At 37.1% G+C, this 14,849-nt stretch overlaps 1 protein-coding gene across 1 annotated transcript; it reads left to right on the plus strand.

Moving 5' to 3' along the window:
• Nucleotides 1–569: 569 nt before the first annotated feature.
• LOC131957172 (putative ammonium transporter 1) lies at nt 570–14,220 on the plus strand. The gene is made up of 13 exons (XM_059321901.1): nt 570–936; nt 2,132–2,387; nt 3,379–3,468; nt 4,518–4,745; nt 6,108–6,214; nt 6,536–6,673; nt 7,378–7,544; nt 8,180–8,243; nt 8,692–8,830; nt 9,721–9,815; nt 10,728–10,854; nt 11,692–11,808; nt 13,081–14,220. Exons 2-13 carry the CDS (start codon nt 2,156–2,158, stop codon nt 13,344–13,346), a joined length of 1,770 nt encoding a protein of 589 aa, XP_059177884.1. The 5' UTR covers nt 570–936; nt 2,132–2,155; the 3' UTR covers nt 13,347–14,220.
• The last annotated feature ends 629 nt before the right edge of the window (nt 14,221–14,849 follow it).

Below are 14,849 nucleotides of genomic sequence, written 5' to 3' on the forward strand. Positions count from 1 at the left end.
ACAAACAAGTCAAAAAGCTGTCTTAAAACGTCCGTCTACGTGAAGATGTGTACACAATTATTCATCCATGACGAGGGTTTCCTCCTTAAACATCGTAACATCAAAGATGGCCTTACCACTCACCCGGAACAGTCACGCGGTACCCGAACTGTAACATGACCTCGTTTTTTCTGATTAGCTAGAATGAGTTGTCTATTTATATTTAACTAAGGTGTTTTCCCAAAATACGTCATCCGTGAAGTATACGTCAGATATTTTGTTTTTAAAAAAAATCAGCCTACCATTAAATTTACACACGTTTTATTACTTTCAAAACACGTTTATTACGACTTGATGATGTTGCAACTATTTTGTTTTATGTATTCACAAGCACCTTTTTTTCCGACCTAGTTATAGAATAATAACATTATAAAATAACTTTTCGCGAGTTACAAAGTATAACTTGTTTTTCCTCGTCACGCTTCGCGAGTTCCTAACACTGCGCCTATATAAGCAAACGTGAAGCCTGCTGCTACAGTAGTCGACTACCCCACCGAGACTAATTCCAAATTAACCCGGTACTTATCAAAGACAGTATAAATAAGCACCGCGTCTTAGCCAAGCCGCACCAGTTTTAGGATCCTGGTCAACTAGACCAGTTCTTACTGTCTTCAGAACTCATTTCTGTATTTTGAAGCTTAAAAGACAAAAAAAAACTTTAAAAAAAGTTTTTTTGGTTTTTTTTTAAAGTACCCCCTTGGCCATTCTGGTCAACTGGTATGCAAGAACTCCTGAAAACCCTGATCCTATTCTCCGCAAGGGTACTGGTCATCCGATTAAAGCACCGACTCCACCGGCATCACAACACGGTTAGGTATAAGAACAAACAGAGGCGGCACAGCAGAGAGTAGAAGTGTCTGATTTTTAAACCCTGAACGTTTTTTGTTCTAAACTAAGGTAGGTGTCACTTCGGATATTTATATTTTAATTTGGTCTTATCAAATAGAATGGCAAGTATCCATATTTTTTTAAATAGGTTCTAGAATTTAAAATAAAAATAATATAACTGAAACAAATGATTCTATTAATTTTTTTATTAAATTGAAATTTAAAAAAAAAATGGTATATTGAAGTACTTTGCCAATTTTTATAACAAAATATTTTTTTTATGAAATATTTTTAAGCATTATCTTATAGCCTCCATACCATTCAAAAATTAACGTGTTCATGAACCAGAAATTAACACTACTCTCAATGCCTAGCTTTAAAAAAATATAAACACAAAACTTAATCCCAGTTTGAACCTTAATCCTTTTACGTTTGTTGTTCATTTTTTTTTCAACTCCCAGTGAAGCAGTGGTCATTTACACCCTCCTTCTATTCTTTTTTTGTTCTTATTGTAAAATAAGCAACAGCTTAATTAAAAATATCAACACACCACTAGTAGGCTGTCCCCATCAACCCCTCCCCCCCCCCCCGAAAGCCCCACATCAGTGTTGTAGAACAGTGTATCGCTTGTCGATACTTCACTCTTGAACCTTCCCTAATCCTAACCTGCTTGAAGGTATCCCTAATCCTAAACCTGCTTGAACTTATCCCCAATGCTAACCTGCTCAGCAGTTTAAAAATACCTTCACAGAACGTACTAACCTTCTATTATAATCTTGAAATCCTTCCCACATCATTGTAGAAAATGACGTCACTTATTAACATCTTAGTCTTAACCCAATCCCTAATCCTAACACATCATTAACCGGATCTTCCTCCTACTCAAGTAAAGCCGACATCGTTGTAACTTGTAACTTGTAACTTGGCGTAACTTGTGAAAACCTCCGTCTTAACCCAATCCCTAATCCTAAACCAAAACTAACAGCCTATTCCCATCCTCCCCCAGCTAAAGCCAACACCATTGCAGAAGATGGTGTCACTTCTCAACACCTCAGTCTTAACATCACTAACAACCTCTCCCCATCCTCCCCAGCTAAATCCCGTAGAGGATGGTGTCACTTGTCAATACCTGTCTTAACCTCACTAATAGCCTAGCTTAATACCTCCTCCCCCAGCTAAAGCCAACACCATTGCAGAAGATGGTGTCACTTCTCAACACCTCAGTCTTAACATCACTAACAACCTACCCCCCTCCACCCCCCAGGTAAAGCCAACACCATTGCAGAAGATGGTGTCACTTCTCAACACCTCATCAAACAGCACCTTCATGGATGTCATCAACTTCACCCTTGGGTTCGCACCCGACGCCTCCGACCTCGTTGCCCTGGGCAACGAGACGACTCCGGCCGGCGCGAATGGCACCGGAAACTGGTCGGCGTGTGAGGACTGCAGTTCGGACCTGGCACCAGAACATTTTCTTGACCAAGTGTATCTGCTGACCTTTGGAATCATGATCGTCTGTGAGTTGAGCTTTTTTTATTTTACGAAGTATGTGTGTGTGTGAGTGTGTGTGAGTGTATGTATGTGTGTGTATGTGTGTATGTGTGTGTGTGTATGATTGTGTGTGTATGTGTGTATGTGTGTGTGAGTGTGTGTGTGTATATGTGTGTGTGAGTGTGTGTGTATGTGTGTGTGTGTGTGTCTGTGTGAGTGTGTGCGAGTGTAGCTCCGCAAATTTTAGAATATTAATTTAAAGCAACTTTTCATTGTTCGATTGAGCTGAAATTAGGCGCAGTAGTAGATTTAGGAAGACAATGCAAGAATATTTAACTTTTAATTCAGTTAGATAGGTAATTATAATTATTAAAATATTATATTGAATTACTATGCATAATAAAGTTGAGAAGAATATAACTATTTATGTTTGTTTCTGTGAATATAATAAAAGCGTTTCCTTAAATATATTGTATGTGCTAATTATTTACCATGCGAATTTGTTTTTTCATATTTAAAAAAAAAAAATTCTACATATTTTTATAAGAGAATAGTTAAAGGGACATAATCCATTTTTTCTTCTGTTGTTAATTTTAGACGGTACTAATTAAAAGAAAAAAAAGCAAATTTATTGAAAAGTTCATTTTAATAAAAGTATCTAAATGATCATTTTAGTTGTTATAATAGCAAATTTATATGGTAACCTTTACTTTTAAACCTCTTTACTTATTATTTCCTCTTAACATATGGAATTTATATCAGAGATGAAATAGTGATTTTCAAGTATTTGAATGAATTATAACATTTTTGACCAAAAACTGTGTTACATCGTTTTAAATTAGTACAACTATAATAATTTGGATGAAATATTACTATTATAAATCTGTATGTCCTCACAAGCAGATGATGAAAACTGTAATACTAAAGCGAACACACAACTGACGCTGTAAATTACATGTCTGAGGCCAAAAAAAAAAAAGAGAAAAAAAATAATTATTGATTCTATTTTGTTGACAGTTATGGATCTTGGATTCGGCTTGGTCGAAGCGGGAAGTGTTCGAAGCAAAAACACGACTCACATTTTGATCAAAAACATCCTGGACTCATGTTAGTTTCTTTTAGTTTCAACTTTTTAACATTTATCTCCATATTTTGGTTCAACTTAAAATAACATGATTTCTCTCCCCTAACAAACCCATGTTAAGTTTTTGTTAACACGTTTCTGTGTAGTAAAATCAGACGAAAGATCAGAGGCGTCGCGAGGCGGGGGCGGGGGGTGCGGACCGCACCGGGTGACACCATTTGGGGGGGGGGGGGGGTGACACCAAGACAAAAAATGCACGATATATAGAATAAATGTTTTATTTTGTGCACGTTCTATGAATGATTAATTAGAGTTAAAAAGTATTTTAAGTACTAATTTGTAATCCCAACGAGGGGGGGTGGGGGGTAACACTATGAAGTAAGCATGCAAACTATAGACAAAACAATGTTAGAACCAGCTGTATTAACAACCGACTATACACTGACGTCATTAGTATTAAATGTGAACACTTTAAAGCTATTAACGGGGGGGGGGGGGGGGGGGGTGGGTGGACGAATGCAACTGCAAAAATTACAGGGGAAAAAAAGGGGGGTAGGGTGACAACGTGAAGTGACGCACCGGTTGACACCCGGCCTAGCGACGCCACTGCGAAAGAAAGCATCATTTCTCTCTCTAAAGTTGCATGTCTCTATTACTCTATACGTTTTTTTCCCTCACACAAACACATAAAGATCGAATTACACTAGTCGACATTGCATTGCTCGCATAGTGAACTCGAAAATCTTTACACAACTATGTTAATTAAGCTCGGAGAAGACCCATGTTACACAATTGTAAGCTGCCTTTATGGCCAACATTACATTTTTAACTCATAGTTTCATAAACGTCCGCTTTCCCAGTTTTTGGCAAATTTCAATTTTTTTTTAAACTGAGCACACACCACAATTTCAGCATATTTCTAGACAGCCATAGATGAACCGCTATTGTGCTGTTTTTATCCATTGCTTTTAGAATTAAATAATTTATTTAATGATATTATAATGAGGCATGCCTGGTATATTTTTTGTTTTGTTTATTTTGATATATTTTTTTTATTACAATGTGTCCACAGTCACCGCCGGCATTGCCTACTGGCTGATTGGCTACGCCCTGGCCTTTGGCAAAGGCAACGAGTTCATTGGCTGGCACAACTGGGCCATGCATGACCTTCACGATTCCAAGGTCGCCTTCTTCTTCTACCAGGCCATGTTCGCCTCCACCGCCACGACCATCGTCGCTGGCGCTGTGTCTGAGAGGTGTGAGTTCAAAGCCTACCTCATCTACAGCTTCTTCCTCACAGGTAAAAGTTAGGCTTAATGACAGGTACAAATACAGGTACAAACACAGGTACAAATACAGGTACAAATACAGGTAAACGTTAAGCTTAGTGGCAGGTACACAGGTACAAATACAGGTACAAATACAGGTAAAAGTTATGCTTAGGGACATGTACAAACACAGGTAAAAACACAGATAAACGTCAGGCTTAGTGGCAGGTACAAACACAAGTACAAACACAGATAAAATAACAGGTACAAACACAGGTGAAAACACAGGTACAAATACAGGTGAAAACAAAGGTAAAAACACAGGTAAAAACACAGGTAAAAATACAGGTAAAAATACAGGTAAAAACACAGGTAAAAACAGGTACAAACACAAGCACAAACACAGGTACAAACACAGGTAAACACACAGGTAAAAACACAGATAAAAACACAGGTACAAACACAGGTAAAAACACAGGTTAAAACATAGATAAAAACAGGTACAAACACAAGCACAAACACAGGTACAAACACAATTAAAAACACAGGTAAAAACACAGGTAAAACACAGGTTAAAACACAGATAAAAACAGGTACAAACACAAGCACAAACACAGGTAAAAACACAGGTAAAACACAGGTTAAAAAACAGATAAAAACAGGTACAAACACAAGCACAAACACAGGTAAAAACACAGGTACAAATACAGGTACAAACACAGGTCCAAACACAGTTATAGTACATACTTAATGCCAGGTACAAACACAGGTAAAAACACAGGCACAAACCCAGGCACAAACACAGGCATAAAAACAAGTCAAAACGCAGGTAAAACACAGGTACAAAGCATTTATATTGCATACTTAGTGACACGTACAAGTACACGTAAAAACACAGGTACAAACACAGTACATACTTAATGACAGGTAAAAACACATGGCTCAACACAGGTCCAAAGTCAGGTACAAACACGGCTACAGACACATAAACAAACACAAGAACTTGTTATGCTTAGTGACAGGTTCAAAGACAGGTGCAAATTAGTGTGTGGGATTATTTACACACTGAATCATGGCAAATTATCTAACTTTTTTTTAAAACTTCAAGATAATTCGTAATCCAGGGTGTATTGGGATGACACGTTTTGGGGCTTCAGATAAAGTACTAATGACTTTAATGACTTAGTGTAAATAAAATGCAAGTAAACACGGGTACACACACAAATACTGAGGTACAAACCTAGTAATTGGTACAAACACAGCAACAAATGAATGTACACGCTCAATTAGAGTTCAAAACAGGTACACAATGCTGACTTAAGTTAATTGGCGTATGTTAATTGACCAACGTCAACTGACCCCCATCAAACTGACCAATGTTTTCATGTCCCCAGCCTTCATCTACCCTGTGGTCACCCACTGGGGGTGGACTACCCAGGGCTGGCTGTATCAGGGATATGACTTTGAGATCGGCGGTCTGATGGAGACCATTCGATATGAGGTAGGTTTGGTTTTATAGGGAACATTCGTTATGAAGTAAATCTGATGGAGACCATTCGATATGAGGTAGGTTTGGTTTTATAGGGAACATTCGTTATGAGGTAGTTACACAAAAGTGTAAATAAGATTTCAAATTGTTTTTTGATCCAATCAATTACTTTGAGACGTTATCGTCTGAACTGGTAGGAGTTGGTGTCTGTGTCACCCTCACTGTACTCACAGCATAGCTTGACACAGGAGGTTTGGTTACAATTCCTGAGAAGTCTGTGTTATCGTCATTAGCGTATCGATAATTGTGATAAAATTGTGTCTCCCACTCCAGGACTACGGTGGCACTGGACTAGTCCATCTTGTTGGAGGGACGTCAGCCTTTGTCGCTACGTTTTTCCTTGGACCCCGCATTGGAAGATTCCATAAAGAAACGGGAACAGCTGTCACAATCAGGGGACATTCTATTGCCGTAAGATGGAATTTATAGCCTAATCTTATATATATAGGTGTGTGTGATGTGTGTGTGTGTATTTGAGGTGTGTGTGTCGGGGGTGGGGGGGGGGTTGGTGGCGCCTAAATCTATGACGCCGAAAAGCCCCCCTCCCCCACACCCCCCCCCCCTCCAATTCAATAACCCGTGACTTCATTCATCACATAGGCATACATCTCGTGGACATCTCCAATTGGTGTGAACCAAATTCTTCTGTAACCATTCATTTCAGTTTCAGCGCCCATCACGTGATCTCCCAATGACCAGTTTAATAACTTAACTCGTTTTAAGAGTAAATGATAATAGTATTTTTTTTCTAAATAAAAAATGTGAAGAATAACACTGTGCTTTATAACCAAGATGATGAAATTTTACAATCTTTATATTTAAACTTGCTTCCTCTGTTTGTCTTTCTGTCTGTATTTCAATCTGTCTGTCGTCATGGATCAAAACTGCCTATTAAAATTTCGATCACTTTTAACTGACCATTTCGTTCTAAACTAGACACGTGGGTCAAGACCTGATTATAGTTCGTAAGTGTGCAACAATATGTTCATTACAAAAAAAAAATATTTGTTTTCCAGCACGATTGATGAAAAGTTCGGAATTTAAAAAAAAATTCCTGCAATGCTAAACTAAAATGCTAACAAGATATTGTTTTCTTTCTCCCTTGCACTAAACAGCTTGCCACTCTGGGCATCTTCGTGCTCCTGTTTGGGTTCATGGCCTTCAACGCCGCCTCCCAACTCCACATCACCCAGCCAGGGGACGCTAGTATCATCAGCATGGCGGTCTTCAACACGCTTATCTCCGCTAGTGTTGGAGGATTTGTCGCCCTTGTCACACACAGGTAAGGCTTATTTCTCGGAAGAACTGAATTCCAGACCAAAGGTGACATAACCTATCTCATAACCCCGAGGGTCGTTGGTGCACCAGTGTTACCACTACAACACTTTGCCATCTGCAGAGGCGTAGCGACCCTACCCGGCGCCCGGGGACAATCTTTTCGATTTTCAACCCCCCCCCCCTCGAACTTTTCATTTGCACCCCCCCTCGAACTTTTCATTTATACCCCCCCCTCAAACTTTCAATTTGGCGCCCCCCCCCCCACTCAGACTTTTCATTTATACCCCCCCTCAAACTTTCAATTTGGCGCCCCCCCCCCTAAGGTCAGCGCCCGGGGACATATGCCCCCCCCCCCCCCCTCGCTACGCCTCTGGCCATCTGTCATGTACTCTGTTGTCTTCGGTGTGACTGTATGACACGAATAGGTCGTCATTTATGTAATCCAGGCATCTTCACCTTTTTTGTCCTTGCCTTCTTCCACACCTACCCCCCCCCCCCGGCACAGAGTTTCTTCCAGGCATCTTTTCGGAAGGGGGAGGGGGGGGCTGGAAGAAACACTGCCCCTGCACCTTGTCGAGACATACATTTAGAAAAAGAATCACAACGGCAACAACTAACAAATTCATTATCTTTTATCAGATGCGGGCTTTTTGGGAACACTTGGAACATTTTGGCTGTCATTAATGGAGCTTTTGTCGGACTGGTAAGTTTAATCTTTTCAACCTTTGACCTTTCATTACATGGTGATATTTAACCCCATCAAGAAAGCTAAGACTTCAGTAAATATTAACTGCTCTTTTGGACAGAATTACGTCTGTCTTATGACTTTTAGGGCCTTGGTCTATCTCTCTTCATATATATATATATATATATATATATATATATATATATATATATATATATATATATATATATATATATATATATATATATATATATATTTATGTATAATATAAAAGTAACATATATATGTATGTATATATATAATATAAAAGTAACATATATATATACATATATATATATATATATATATATATATATATATATATATATATATATATATATATATATATATATTATGTTACTTACATATTTCTAGTAGACTACATAATGAAAGCGTTTTATTCTGCTACCTATTGCTGTATCTGTAGGTCTCTGTCTGTGGCGCCTGTAACGTTTTGCGCCCCTGGGGTGCGGCCATCAACGGCGCCGTAGCAAGTTTTATCATGAAGGGTCTGGAGATCGCCATGGTGAGGATGGAGATCGACGACCCTCTGAACGCTGTTGGGAGTAAGTTTTGGTTTGTTTCATGCTGTGAGCGTTATGGTACATCAGGGGTCTCCAAACTACGGCCCGCGGGCCGAATGCGGCCCGCGAGGTCCTCTCATCCGGCCCTCGGAGATCTTTTAGTCCACGGAAAAAAATGTTTGTTGTAGGTGGCTGAGGAAAAATGCCACCCCAATGAGATGCCTGGAAGAAACTCTGGCCCCCGAACTTATATTTGATAGTTAATGCGGCCCTCGGGCTGAAAAGTTTGGAGACCCATGTGGTACATGAAGAACGTAATGTCCTGGCGGCTTGGTCGAGTGTAAGAGCGCACGAGTACCAACCTGGAAGAATTGTGTTCAGAAGACGGGTTTGAGTATTTCGGGCGTATACCCAACCTTTCTTATGCGGAGGTCATAAAAAACATAAACTTAACATCATTTTTCCCATGGACTGTCTGCGCTATTGGGAACTTTACAATTTTCTAGCTATTAAGGGGGGGGGGGGCACTTGGTCAAAATCCTTGGTTATGAAATAAATATATTAAAATTTGAAAAAATAAAACAATGATAATTTCGACAAAATATTGACCAAAGTAGCATTTATATTTATTACGTGGGGTAAAGCTCATGCTATAAATTCGTTTTTTAGGCACCATAATAACTTACTGCATGCTCTTTTAAAAAGAAATGTAATTTTTTTAGTAGTGTAGCTTTTTTCTTCTAATTGTCAAAGTCGATTTTAATATGAAATTTTAACAATGATCTCTAAGAGAGATTGCATTTTAAGTTATAGATTATTATTTTTGTTTTTTTAAGTTTGTGTTGCGCGTATCACAAATGGAAACGACTGTAAAGTTTACAGCACTTGTCAGGATGTATAATGAAAACTTTATTTCTACTTACTTTATCTAGTCCACTTTGGAGGCGGAGTGTGGGGCACCATCGCTGTGGCGGTCCTCAAGTACGAGTCTGGTGTTCTTATGGCCTGGGACAAACGCTCAGCCGCTGTAAGTTGACATTGAGTGTTGGTGCCGTCCGGCAATAGGGCTGGTAAGTAGGTCATCAACCAGTTCTACGGCTCAATAAAACCTGCATGAGCCATATGACTGGCTGTTGACCTACTTACCAGCCCTATAGTCGTTTCAACATGAGTGTGTTATGTTGTTTGTATTAGATCTATCTGTTGTAATGTTTTAGGGTCACAAATTAGGGTTAGGGCTATGGTATGAGAAAAGTATTTATAATATTAAATTGAGCTTTGTTTTAAATATTTAAAATTTATTTTAATTACTTTGTACATAAACTAGATATTGTTTTCTAATAATATAAAATGTACCGTAGGCAGAAAATGTAATTTCTATTAGTATGGTTTAGAGTTTTCTTTCTGATAATTCAAAGTCTGCAAGAGGCAACAGGAAAAAGTTTTGTGTATGATTGAAAATACAATTTCCGATAACAGACTCTTCCAAAAATGTAGCTGTTAGTTAACTACCAGTAACCTAACATCCCCCCCCCCCTTTTTTAAGAAGAAATTTTGTTCTAATAATATAAGGTTTGGATGAACGAGTTTTTTTTCTTGTTCCAACAATTCAATCTAGTTATTTGTTTGACAATTCAAGCTATTTATGCAGGAGATGATCTTTTTCTCTAGCCATTTGTTAGACAATTCAAGCATTTTATAGAAGAGATATTTTTTTCTAGTTATTTGTTAGACAATTCAAGCTTTTTTATGGAGGAGATGATCTTTTTCTCTAGTCGTTTGTTAGACAATTATATTGAACGGGAGTGAACTGTGTTTTTACAATGTGAACTTGGTCTAAGAAGGATGAGATATTCATGTAGAGACATCACGCGGTTTTGATGAATTAACCTAGATTTAAAACAAAAAAAATCAAGTCCTGTATTACTAAAATCCACAGCAACTTGCTTGGCAGCTGGTGGCTATCTCATCCATCATCGTCTGGAGTGCAGGTCTGGGGTTCATCTTGTTCGGGACTCTCAAGCTCGTTGGGATTTTCAGAGTTTCGGAGGAAGTGGAGAGAAAAGGTAAACTTGTTTGTCTGAAGAGCTCTTTTTTATTACTCTTTTTGGTGGTTGGTATTATTATATATTTGCAATCGCTTATTAGAAAAAGAAAAGAATTTTAAAAGAATAATACATTGATTGCACAGACATTGTCGAAGGCAATATTACTTTCCTGTGTTTTGATCGTATGTTAATGCAACCTGGTTTTGCATTTATTCTATAATATAACGGATTATTGTGTGAAAACTTTTTCCTAAAACACTTAATTGATATTTTGATATATCTAACGTTTAACAATCACTGAAATATAAAAATAGGGGTCATCCATAAATGATGTCACGCATTTTGACGGTTTTTACCTCCCCCGCCTCACCTCTGTCACACGTCACAAAAAAACAGATCCCCCTTAAAATAACGTCACACCTCAGTCTACAACCCCACTCAAAATTGCAGTTGCATTTTTTTTTAAATATCGATATTTTTCTAAAATCTTTTCAAAATGGAGTATTTTAATCAATTTCTATTACAATTTATTGAAAAAGTTTTCTAAAACGCGAAATAACATCTAAAATTCGTTTTCTAAAATTGCTTTTTATAATGCAGAAGTGTGACGTCGCACCATCTGAACCCTCCCCCTTCCCCCTCATCACACATCGTCACAAAGTTACGGACCCCCCCTCCCCCTACGAGTGTGACGTCATTTATTTTCAAGAATTTTGTAGTGATTTAAAGCGATGCAATCTCAGCACATAATGGGATTTTTATCTCATTGAATTTAAACCAGAGATGAAATATATTGAAAATTTTAAATATATAAATCAGTGAGAGATTTAAAAGTTATAAATTTTAACCAATCAGGACTCGACATTGCACGTCACGACCAACCAGCCTATCCGTGTGAAGCTTACGGACATGGTCACGTGGAGAAGTTGAAAACGATTGGTCTGGACGGAAAGCTTACAACAATCGAGCAAGGTTGGATATTCGTTTTTAGTAGTTTATTTTTGTATAGTAAATTACTCTTTTAAACAGTCTATCTTACTTGTGTTTTATCGAGTTTATGGAAATTAATTACGATATATGTACTTTTTACTTTACTTTTTGATGTATGATTGTTTTACTTTTTACTTTATAATGTATAGTTGTTACAAATTTACTTTAGTTTTTGATGTATGAAAAAGCTAAAGAAATCGAAGACCTGATACTAAAATTACTTAATAAGCAAGAAAAAACATTTTCAGAAAGCTACAGAGTTCACAAATAAAATGTATTGGCTGTAATACATAACCGTTTTTAATGTGTATAAATCTAGTTGATTGAAAAAGAGACTGAAACACTCATGTCATCCTTTACATTTGTACAGCAGACGCAGCCAGCCTGCATCAGTACCGAGCACTGTTTTGGAAGATTTAAATCCCGGACTCCACCCATTGGAAATTAAATATTTTTTTTTCGCAGAAACCTTCTCAGGAGTATTTTCATTGACTCCCCAAAGTTTCATGGCGATAAGATAAACGGCGTCAAACCGAAATCATCTTGTATTTTTATATACCATAAATATAGAGAAGAATCGCACCCACCTGGTGCGCCGCCCTTGCGAAATTAAAAAGAATATTTTTTTGCAAAATCCCTCTCCCCCCCAAAGAAAGTCTATCGCCCCCCCCCCCCCCCCGAAAATTCCAAGTGCCCTCCCCCCGGAGAAAAAAAGTCTGGAAAAAACACTGCCCATGGAGTATTCTCATCAACTCCCCAAAGTTTCATTGCAATCGGATAAACGGTGTCAAGCTGCAATCGAGTTATATTTATGTATACAGTATATAGAGAAGAAACGAATCGAGCCCTGGCAGGGCGCCGCCCTTGCGAAATTGCAAATTTTTTCCCCCAACAACTTCGGATGAAAGGTGTAGTAATGCATACAAGACAAACACACACACACAACACACACACTTTGATATTTATATAAACAGATTTTTTTTTAAAAATTTCAAATCGTGGTAGAAGCCCAGTCCTCTTTCATCAACAGTTATATTCACACTTTTTGTTGTTGTCGACAAACAACGTTTTATTAAAAGCGGAAAATATTTGGCACTGACAAACAATATATGGTCTTTTAAGGAGACCCATATCGATAAAAGTTTAGGATCTTATCATGTATGATTTTGGTCCTGCATTACCCACCCCGTTATACTTCGATATTGTATATTTATTTAGAAGTAATTCAAATTTAAATATTTTAAATCTCATAAGGATACACGAACAAAGGATTCGCCTTTGACGATGGTAAATCAGCGCGACTGGAGGCAAAAGAGGCGGGCATGCACAAGGTGCCTTCCATTCAGTTCATCAGCGAGATGGTCGAGCAGCCAGCCAGACACCTGTCTGCCCTGGACAGGCTGAAGGAGATGGTTCGAACCTCCATCAGACGAGACAGGACGCCCAGCTCCCAGCCCCAGGCAGAAGGCGGCAACATGGTCAAGGTCCATTCCGTTGGCGTGGATATTTCAACTCTGTAGGTCAAAGCTCGGAGGTCACGTCATTGCGATGATAAAGAACACCACGCGAATATGTATTCATTCAGACTAAAATTAATTTTTTTTTTGCACTTTACATTTTCAGCATTATTTTAAGATTTTGTTTGTATTTTATTATTCGAGTCTGTAAAAATAAAAAAGCTAAAACCATACTGAATTATTTAACCAACAAAACGTGCATCTGTCTTTGAGTCAAGTCTTTATTATTATTATTTTTTTTTTTTGCAAAGCCCAGACATTTTTTGTTTTCAATATTCGAGGAAAAAAAAGACTTCTGTGTCTTTCGACCAAGAATTGTGTATGTAAATATGTAAGAAAATATTCAGCCAAGTTTTGTAACATGTAGCCCATTGTTAGTGCTGACTTTGGTGTTGTTTTTTTTATTCTTATTTTTCTCTTTATTCTAGTAACATTTGTCTCTCGTTAACTAAATGTTTATAAAAACTAAAGAATAACGGTTGTAATAGCAATATATATATATATATATATATATATATATATATATATATATATATATATATTAAAATTATTACATTTTGAATTGTTACTGCTGTATTTTAAAATATATAACTAATTTGTTAATAACCATTCCCGTGACTTGGCAATATATAATTATTCCCAAATTGATTCTATGGTTGTTTAGAAAACTAGAGCTTTGTAAGACATCGGTCATATTTTACAAATATACACATTTTTAAATTTACAATATAGTTTTTTAATGTGATGATTGTAATGAATTGTTTAAACTATTTAACAATACAGTAATAATTAATGTGTTTGATTGGAACGGTTGCACGACGGCTGGATAAAGTACGATACATTTTTGTGTGATCAAATAAAACATATTAAACAAGAATTATATTTTCTCATTGTCATCATGACTGCTGGTTACATCACATGGGGAGACTGTCTTGTCTAGGTTATACAATATACTAAACTCAATAAAGATATTTACAATATGGTGCATTGACCTGACTCGGAGAAAAAGCGTTTGGAACCTCAAATCTGTTCTACAAGAGTTGAATATACTTTTTTATTGTTTTCTGGTAACGATACACTCAACAACATAAACTTTTGTTTTAATAATACTTGTTTTTTAAAAAAGGAGTGATCTCCCCTTAACCTTCTCGAATATTTTAATATAACACTACGGGAGATGGCAACTCTGGATATAGACATGATTTTTAATCCTTTTTAATTACTTAAATTTTTAAAAATAGAATAGAATCTCGTAGAAAAAGAATTGCACACCAAGTGAATACCAAACATTATGTGTATAATAGTGCGGAATATTATCAGTACTTTATAAAATCACTTGCGTTTTTTGAGAAATCAGAAATAACTTAAATTACTACTTCTAGTCAACAGAAATCACTCAAAAATCGATAAAAGGTAGACAATTAGATCTTTTACTTATATGTGAAATTTCATTTATCTATCTGAAACTGTACTTAAGTTATAGGCTTTTGAAAAAAATAAAAGTAG

The sequence above is a fragment of the Physella acuta genome, unplaced genomic scaffold, assembly GCF_028476545.2.
Source record: "Physella acuta isolate Inbredline_101_S28 unplaced genomic scaffold, ASM2847654v3 ptg001216l, whole genome shotgun sequence".
NCBI lineage: Eukaryota > Metazoa > Mollusca > Gastropoda > Physidae > Physella > Physella acuta.